The following is a 9,430-nucleotide window of genomic DNA, read 5'->3' on the forward strand; positions in this document are numbered from 1 at the left end:
GGGCTCGGGGAGCGCCCCGAGGGCGATCCCGGCCCTCGGCTTCCTCCGTGGTCTCGGGAAGCCACTCAACCTCTCTGCCTCAGTTTCCCCATCTGCAAAGGTGGGGGGGATTCAATTTTACCTCACCGGGCTGTTGTGAGGCGCGAGCAGCGCGTGACGTGTTCTCTAAATGTGACGTGTTATTATTATTTTGTGTCATAGGATTATTGGATTATTCTGCAGGGCGTGCCCGAGGAGGGGGGACTCCGCTGTCCCTGCGCCGTGGTGGGGCAGGCGAGGGCTGGGAGGGGAGGTCAGTGCTCGGTGTGAGGCAGCAGCTCAGGGGGGAGCCCAGCGGTTGCTTCTGCCTTTGTGTCTCCCCTCCCCGGGGGCTGTACGAGCGTCGTCTCCTTAGCAACATTTCCTGACTTGATGTTGTGATTCTTACTATTGTAAAGGGTTGAAATAAAGCTTCTAGATGTTCCTCCTCAGGCTGCTGTGGCTCTGTGGGGCGGGAGGGCCGGGCTGGGAGCGCTGGCACAGCCCGGGGCTCCTGATGTGGGGCTGGCTGAGGAAGGCGCTGAAGGAATTTGGGTGTCTCTGATTTCAGCCACAGAAGAATGCCCATCCCTGGCTTTGCTCCACAAGCCTGGGCTCAGAGGGGAGAGGGCTTTGGGCTGATGTGGGCCCTGTGGGAGCCTCGGTGCCCATGGCACAGCTGGAACAGCCAGCGGTACCTGCACCACCCAGGAGGTGCCCCCAGCCACTCACACAGAGAAAGGAAAGGTTTCCCACCCTGGCTTGGACCTGACCTGAGACCCCAAATGGGACTGGGAGCCAAGTTCCAGGTCCCCGTGCCTGGAGCAGCCGCTCCTGTGCCCTCCTTGAGCGCTGCTGTGGAAACAGCCCCAGCTCCCTTCACCCTCAGCTGCCCCAGACACGGGAGCACTGGGACAGCCTGGGTTGGCCTCCTCACGTGTGGGCAGCTCTGGGACACGCTGGGCTGCTTTCTCCAGGCATCAGCAGCACCAGGACATGTCCCCCCAGCAGCCCTCCCTCAGTGCCAGCCCCCTGTGGCCCCTGTCCCCTCAGGGTGGCTGGGGTCGGTGTGCAATCCCTCACTGCCCCAGGGCAGCTCTGCACCTCTCCCAGCAGAGAAGCAGCTGTTGCTGCTCTTCCCTACCCAGGGAAAGGCACAAAATTCCAACTTTTGCAGGAAAAAAATAGTAAAAAAAGAATGAAGAGGACAGAGGCAGTTCCTACTCTATCCCTTTTTATTGTCTTTAATCTATGTTGTAAAAAGATCCAGTATCACATAACAGCCACGGAAGTATCCCAATATCACACTAGTTCGGAACCATTTAGACAATAGCTTAGTCTTTTTTTTTTTTTTGTCTTTTTGTTTTTTTTTTTTAAACCTGCTGGAAGGGAAAACCATACTGCCCATTATACAGGCCAAAAGAAACAAACACTGGTCAAATAATAGTGACAACCTCAAGCAAGTGAAATGAAGATGAGCAGTTTGGAGTGACCCCAGGCTGCAGGACTCCAAGGGCCCCCCACGGCCGGGGGCAGCGGGGCCTGGGAAGGGCCCCCCGGGCCTTGTGCTGGCACAGCCACGGTGCCCTAAAGCCCATGAGCAGGAACTTAAATGGTAGAACTGGGAGAACCAAAGGGTGGCCCCGGGGCAGGAGCCCCTGTGCCATGGAAACGGCCTCGCTCCCATTCCCGGCTGCAGGTACAAAGAGCGTAAGAAATGGGAATAAAAAGAAAGAAGCCCGGACCCGGGGGGCACAGCCCTGGGCCCGAGGGCTCCCGTTACAAACCCCGACCCTCACAACAGCCCTGTGAGGTAGGTCACTGTCTTCTTCGGACAGAGAATCCAAGGCAAAGCTGGGATTAAACTCCAGATTCCTCAGTGAGTGCTGTGCCTGTCGCAATCCTCCTTCCACAGAAATATGGTCCCTGTTCATAGAAAACAAAGGATTTTGTGCCTCTGCTCCTGGCTTCCTGCAGGAGCGGCGCTCACAGGCAGCCTGGCAGCTACAATCACGTCCTGTGTTGCACAAGGGACAGGGATCCGGCCTCCTCCACGTGGGGAGAACAGGAATTTAAAAAAAATCATAGGAACAACGCAAGAGGACGAGAAGTACAGGCAGGTTGGGAAGGACGAGTCACATCTCACACTCAGACGCCACGACTGTGCTGGGGCTGGCAGGGCCCCTCGGATCCCGCGTGGAATTCCTCTCCATCGGCGCTTTCGGGGCTTCCTCCATGTGGAGAGCGGAGAGACAACAATCAGCGATCCCCTCCCTGCCGGAGCTGCTGCATCCACGATCCTGGCACAGCCGGGACATCTGTCCTCCTCTTGGGCCCGGAGCAGCTCTGGCCCCGTGGGGAGGGGGCAGAGGAGGCCCTGCAGCAGCCGTGGCCTTGCTCCCGGTCAGGGACGGGCGGAGGAGGCGGGTGGGCGTCCACGAGCCGGGGTCCGTCGGCACTCCCAGTCCATTCCCGGCGGGACTGTGCTGCTCTTCCCACGCGGTGACCATGCACGGAGCCGACAGCAGGAGATTCAGACAACATTAATCTTCTAGGATGGAGAGAGATGACTTCACAAGGGATAAATAGAACTTTATTTAAATAAACATTTGTGAACATCTTTATACAAATTACAAGTCCCCACACGAGGCTGCAGCTCCGCCTACGAGCCGAAGCTGCCGGGAGGGCCCTTGAGCAGATCCACCAGGATGTCGAGCAGTTGGCTGTGCTGGTGGTGCAGGTCCCCGGGGATCGCGGCCATCTCGTAGCACAGGCACGTCTCCACCATCTTGGAGAGGGACACGCGGAAGTCGCGCAGCAGGCGGATGGTGTAGGAGTCCCCCTCCAGCACCAGCAGGTCGCTGTCCGTCAGGGACACCGTCGCTCGCCAGCCGTCATCTTGAGGGGAGGGAGAGCGCGTGAGGGGAACGGGGCTGCTGGGGCTCCTCCGCTGCCCCCGAGGCAGCTCCTCCCCACACTCCTTCTGGCCGGTCCGGGCCGACAGCTCCACAAAAGCCAGGCAGCTCTGAGCACACACTGGGATCCTCCTGCTTTCCCACAGGAGGTGACCGATGGCATAGCTCTACTGAGCTCGTGGGTTAGAGACTGACTGCAGCACTGCCAAAACCCCATAGGCTGAACAGACCCATCCCCAGCGACAAGTGGCATCCTGCCAGCTCAGCTCCTTCCCCCGGGATGATCAGGCACAGCCCTAAGGCTCAGCCTGCCAGGGCTGGCTTTGTCTCCCTGCAGAGCAGCAGCTGGGAACAGCTCACAAACCATCACCTCCATGGCCCTGCCAGCAATGCATGCCCAGCCTGAGAGCCTCGGGAAGCAGGAACTGGGTTCAGGGAGCAGCTGGAGCAGCCTGGGCGCCCCGAGCACTCACCTCGCACGTGGATGTCGGTGTCAGTCATGAGCAGCACGGCCAGCGGGTGCACCTGCGACGAGTCGCGCACGAAGACGCCACCGTTGGACTTGACGGCCATGAAGTAGGTGAGCCAGCGGCTGTAGAGCTTGGATCCCTCCCTGCAGGAGCAGCTCTGTCAGCCTGGCCAGGCCCTGGCACAGCCACTGCCCCGTGGGACCCCGTCCCCATCACCCACCTGTTGATGGTGGACTTGTGCAGCAGCACGGTGCCGGCCTTGGTCCGGTACGCGTAACTGTTGGGCTTGAACTTCCCCTGGCGCGTCACCTTGCCTTGTCTCACCTGCCACGGGAGGGGACTGTCACACACCTGCACCAGCCCTGACAGCCACAGCCCCCCTCTGACAGAGGGAGAGGGATGAGCCCCTCCACTCCCAGGAGCTCCATGGGTTACTGAAGCATTCCTGGGGTGACCACAGCTGGCAGTCACCCAGTGCCATCACAGACAACTGGAGGAGGAAAATCCCACCTCAGGCAGTAAACAGGAGAAAAATGCCACTTCAATGGCTCCCAAACCCAGTGATGAGAACCTAAACATGGACCCACACAAGCTGGGGTGGCCACTCCTCGTGAGTGGGGATCAGGGACAGCACTGGAGCACAGGCCGGAGCCCAGGGCAGGACGCCTGGCTTGGACACTCACTCCCAAGAGAACAGAAGCTTCTCTGGCACCTCAGCACTTCAGTGCCACCTGCTGTGACAGCCATCCCCAGAGAGCGATGGCAGTGCCAGTACCTGGATGAGGTTGGGGTAGAGCCCAGCCATGAGGACACCCTTGACCAGTTCCTCCTCCTCACTGTACTGGTTACACACGGACGAGGGCATGGTACAGTCAGACGGGGACGACACCAGGAAGGCTTCATAGAGGTTCTCAGAGAACTGCTTGACAAGGCCTGGAGGGAGGAGACAGCCCCAGGGATGAGATTCACCCTCTCCTTTCCCCAATGGAATGAGTCACTTCAGCAGGGCAGCACCAGCCCGGGCTGGGACAGGAGCCCTGTCCTGGGCCAAAGCCAGACCCTGCCCGGTCCCAGGGTCACCAGCCCAGCCCAGCCCATTTGTGCCCCGTGTCCCTCCCTGCTCAGCAGCCGCCTGGGCCAGAGGAGGGGCAGGATGGCTCAGAACTCACCGTTGATGAAGCGCAGGCTGGGCCCGTACAGGTAGTAGTCCTGCAGGTAGTTGTCCCTGGCACGGCTGTCCCTGCGCCGCAGCACCTCCTCCCAGCCCGCCACCGCCCGCACGAAGGCCAGGTGGTCACTGCCGCTCTCCCGGCTCAGCACGGCCTTGGCCTGGGACAGGGACACAGCTGAGCCACGGGCAGCCCCCGGGCCAGCCGTCCCCCCGTGCCGGGGGGCTCCTCCTCACCTTGTCCACCTCGGCGCGGTTCTGCAGGCTGCTGCTGAAGGGGTCCCGCGTCAGGCACGACACGATGACCAGCAGCGGGTGCAGGCAGCGGTAGATGGAGGCCAGCACGATGGCCTTGGCCAGCCGAGGGTCCGTGGAGATCTGTGCCAGGCGCTTGCCCAGAGTGGTCAGTGCTTCCCGCTGGTCCAGCACTCCTGCAGGAGAGACACACACGTGGCACATCCATCAGCTCAGCCAAAACAGCCGAGGGGGAACTGCCAGGGCTGGGAAGACTTGGGGTGACCTCCAGGAGAGGCACAGGGGCCTGCAGTAAGCATCCAGAACCCCCAGGTCTAACTGAGCTCAGGACACAAAACAGCTGTCACAGGCACAGGACCATACACGAGGCCCAGCCCTGAACTCCAGATCACCACTTCCCCTCCTTCTGTCACCCACTCTGAACTCCAGATCACCACTTTCCTTCCTTCTGTCACCCACTCTGAACTCCAGATCACCACTTCCCCTCCTTCTGTCACCCAGCCCTGAACTCCAGATCACCACTTCCTTCTGTAGCCTCCCCTTTATTTTTTTAACCTTGGAAAGTTATCCCCAATTTTTAAGCAAAGCAGTGTGGGGAAGAAAACAGCACAGGGCACGTGGTTTTGGGAAGTCACTGTCAACTGCTATCCCCCCATCCAGGGACAATCCTGCCCAGTCTGCCCCACAGTAGCCAAGTCCCATCCCCATGCTGAGAACAGCAAACATGTTTCCAGGACACAGAATTAACTCACCAATCTCCTGCAGCAAGATCACAGCTTCATCCACAGCTTTGATGTCAGGGCTGTCCAGAGCCTTGGAGAGAAATTCAACTGCCTGCAACACAGCAGGGGAAGGGAAAAGGGAAAAAGTGAGCCAGTTTGAGCTACAGCTGTGAGGGCCCTCGGGAACCCAGATTGCAGCACAATTCCCTCTTTGTCTGCCTCCAGGGATATGACTCAGCCCTCTCCATTCCTTCAGGCTTCCAGACACACTCTGTGATCTCAGCGAGATTTCCTGCCCTGAACTTCCCTGGACAGCACCACGTTCAGCAAAGCACGAGCTCAAGCCATCGGCACTCTGGGTTCGACACACTCCTGCCCCTGGGGCTCCACAAACCCTCTCAGTCCCCGCAGCCAGGGCCTGCTCACCGTTTTCTCTGGCATGTGGATCTTGGCCTGCACCACCAGGTTCTCCAGGGGCGTGCGCAGGATCTCGGGCACCTGGTACGTGGGCATCTTGTCCAGGCGGCTGCGCGGGAACAGGTGGTAGGCGAAGCCCGACTGGCAGCGCCCGGCGCGCCCGCGCCGCTGCACCACATTGGACTTGGACACCCACACGGTCTCCAGGCAGGACACCTGTGGGGACAGCAGCGGGGTGAGCCCTCCCACAGCACGGAACCCCAGACTGCTTTGGGCTTAAAGCCCATCCTGTTCTGCCCTGCCAGGGCAGGGACACCTCCCACTGCCCCAGGCTGCTCCCAGCCCTGTCCAGCCTGGCCTGGGACACTGCCAGGGATCCAGGGGCAGCCACAGCTGCTCTGGAAAATCCATTCCAGCCCCTCCCCACCCTCACAGCCAAGAATTCCTTCCCAGTATCCCATCCAGCCCTGCCCTCTGGCAGAGGAAGCCATTCCCTGTGTCCTGTCCCTCCAGGCCCACACCCAAAGTCCCTCCCTCTGCCACCTTTCCACTCAGCCAAGAGAACTCAGACTCTCACGAGTGATGACTGGTCCCAAAGGGCCAGGGAAGCCTTTCCCACCCTCCTGCCTCGTGCAGTGCCTGTCTCTGTCCAGCAGCAGCTCTGGGCTGCGTGGATGGGACCCAGATGCCACCTGCTGGACACGTGTCCCTGTCCCATCCCGGGGCTCCCCATCCCAGTCCAGCCCAGCCCTGCCTCGGGCTCTGCATTCTGAACTGGGATAGAACTGGGCAAATACCAAAGGGCTGGGTTTAAACCAGAACTGCTCCAAGGTGTGAATGGCCCTGGGAGATGATGATCTAGAACAGGGGCAGAGGGATGGTGCCACAACTCCTTTTCCCAAGAGCAACAGCAGCACAGTTGCCTTCACTTTGTTGCAAAGGTGTACAAACAAGAGTCTTCCCAGGCTCAGGGCCCAGCACTGCCAGGAATGGGCCTGGGGGCAGCAGATCCCCCTTGGAAAGCTGAGGAATAGGGGTTGGGCCAGGAGAACTGGAAACAAGAGCAAGATCTAACAGGTCAGGGCTGCCCTGTGAGGGACAGCAAGAGGTTTTTGATGGAATCATAGAAAAAGGCTGAAAGCAAACAGAGAAGCTACCAGTGTTCTGTGGTGAAACAGAGTTGGGAAGGAGGTAGGATTTGCCTTAAATTTGTTTGAAAAAACTCAGAATTTGATGGGGAGCCTGGCCCAGAGCTTGGACACAGCAAACATTGAGGAGGAGTCAAACACTTCTCAAACAACACAACACCCGTGCTCCAGGGGCCAAATGGGAAGCACTCCATCATGCCATTAATGGCACCTCAAATACTCTGACCACAGCCCTGTGCTCCAGAGTGTCCCAAGTGAGTCAGAGGCAGCACGGCAGCAATACCTTGGTCTTGAGGTCGTAGCGCTCCTCCTTGTGCGTGCCGCTGTCCACCACGTGCACGATGTCGTTGATGGTGATGGAGGTCTCCGCGATGTTGGTGGCCAGGACGATCTTCCTGACGCCTGGTGGAGGCCTCTGGAAGATGTTCTGCTGGTCCATCATGGGGATGTTGGAGTGCACTGGGAAACCAAACCAGAGTCAGACCCGCCCAGCTGAGCCTCTCCTTGTACTGTCACCTCTCTCAGAAATGGGGACACCAGCTGCCAGTGGGCACAGCCAGCAGCTTCCTGCCAGCCAGACCCCAGGAAAAATATCCCACAAGTCATTTGGGAAGGCCTCATTTCAGTTGTTTCAGTTGTTGTGGCTCAGCAGCAGCAGCAGCTCTGCTCACTTCTAGTCCCAGAGCCTGGTGGCACCCCAGGAATATCCCTGGCAGAAATCCCACTCCCTCCCACAGTCCAGTCCTGCAGCTGCCCCTCCTCAAAAGTCCCTTGGGGCAGGGATTCTCACTGCCACATGGGCCTTCTGTCAGAAGTGGTTCTCATGGAGGGCTCATGGCTGTCCTGTATCCCAGCTTTCCCTGCCACAGCTCAGCACCATGCAGGAATTCCTGGCAGAGCACGGCAGGGCAGAGGAGAGCAGGCACTTTCCACCAAACTACACCTGCACTCATTAACAGCCCAGCTGCTCAAAGCTCTGCTCCTGCCTGGCCTGGTTTGACACTGAATAGGCAGAGCTGCCCAAAACCAAACAAAAAATGCCAAAACCCTTAAGAGCTTTGCAGAGCAAAGCTGGCTTTTGTTGTAAATTTCCTCCTGGGGCAAGGAATGTTAAATTCAATGATCAAAGCTCAGCTCCAGAGTCCACCTGCATCCCACAGAACAGGTCCTGAGATCTTTTCTGGGCAGGCCCAACGTGCAGCTACAGCAGTGCAGAACTGAGCTGCTTTCCCCTTGCCTAATTCCAAATTGCTGGAGGCAAACTGAAGCCAGTCTCTTTGATCATACACAGGAGTTACTCAGCCTCTGCTAGGAGGAGTTACTCACACTTACCACACACCACCACACAGCTGGGACATCAAAGCTCACCAGCTCTGTAGCAGAGCAAAGCTGAAGGGGCACATCAAGCCAACTGCCCCAGATTCTCCCGAATCCTGGGAAGAAGGGGCTGGCCCTGCCCTCTCACCTGGCAAGACGAGGTAGCGGCTGTTCTGTGAGCCCAGCATCTCCAGCAGGAGCTGCTGCACCCCTTTGATCTCCTGCCAGCCAGGGAGGAAGCACAGGATCCCACCTGCAACACACCAGCAGCTAAGAACACACAGCCTCTAAATCCAAGTGCTCTTCCCCAGCTGGAGACACACATTCCCAGGGCAGAAAGCTACCAGGCTACCTGGAGTTTGGCAGTGAATACCCACGAGTTTTGAAACATTTAAATCTCTTGAAGTCACCTGAGAGTCCTGCCTCCTTCCCAAACACATCACCTTCCAGGCAAGGGTATTTGACAGGGATGGAGCTCCAATAGAAAAGGTAAGTATGCAGCACAAAGCTCCCAGTGTTGGAGCACAGACAAGTCTTGGAACAGCTGCCTAGGACACTGAGGAGTCCAACCCTGTGCAGCTACATTTCTCTTTACAGAGAAAAGCAAGGCACAACTTCTTAAGGATATTTGCTAGGAATCAAAGTGAGGAACTTCAGAGAAAGAGAAAACAATTCTTATCTCATTTGCTGCACCTTTGTTGTGCCAAAGTAGAATGCAATATAGAGATTGTTTACTCAAAGTGATAGTGTTTTGTTAACTTGGCCTATCAGGGCCAATTGCATATCCACACTGTTGGTCAAGAGACAGTCACAAAATTCTAGTCAGTAGAGTTAAATACTTACACAGATTCAGTGTAATATAAAACAATACAGTATAATAAAGTAATTAATTAACCTTCTGATATCAATGAAGTCCTCCTCATCATTCCTCCCTTTGTCAGGGTTGCCCTGATTTCCTATAACCCTGCCTTAGCTAAACACTCATAATTTGCTTGTGCCA

At 57.6% G+C, this 9,430-nt stretch overlaps 1 protein-coding gene across 1 annotated transcript in view; it reads right to left on the minus strand.

Moving 5' to 3' along the window:
- Positions 1-1,235: 1,235 nt before the first annotated feature.
- Positions 1,236-9,430, minus strand: part of DHX30 (DExH-box helicase 30) — a 28,331-nt gene continuing 20,136 nt past the window's right edge. Inside the window, exons 10-19 of the mRNA XM_005428010.3 lie at positions 8,579-8,683; positions 7,397-7,572; positions 5,975-6,181; positions 5,579-5,660; positions 4,809-5,002; positions 4,573-4,732; positions 4,179-4,336; positions 3,624-3,727; positions 3,407-3,546; positions 1,236-2,916 (exon numbers count right to left, since the gene is read on the minus strand). Coding sequence (XP_005428067.2) covers positions 2,681-2,916; positions 3,407-3,546; positions 3,624-3,727; positions 4,179-4,336; positions 4,573-4,732; positions 4,809-5,002; positions 5,579-5,660; positions 5,975-6,181; positions 7,397-7,572; positions 8,579-8,683 — 1,562 coding nt within the window. The 3' untranslated portion in view covers positions 1,236-2,680. The remainder of the gene's footprint in view (positions 2,917-3,406; positions 3,547-3,623; positions 3,728-4,178; positions 4,337-4,572; positions 4,733-4,808; positions 5,003-5,578; positions 5,661-5,974; positions 6,182-7,396; positions 7,573-8,578; positions 8,684-9,430) is intronic.

Source organism: Geospiza fortis, unplaced genomic scaffold (genome assembly GCF_000277835.1).
Source record: "Geospiza fortis unplaced genomic scaffold, GeoFor_1.0 scaffold178, whole genome shotgun sequence".
NCBI lineage: Eukaryota > Metazoa > Chordata > Aves > Passeriformes > Thraupidae > Geospiza > Geospiza fortis.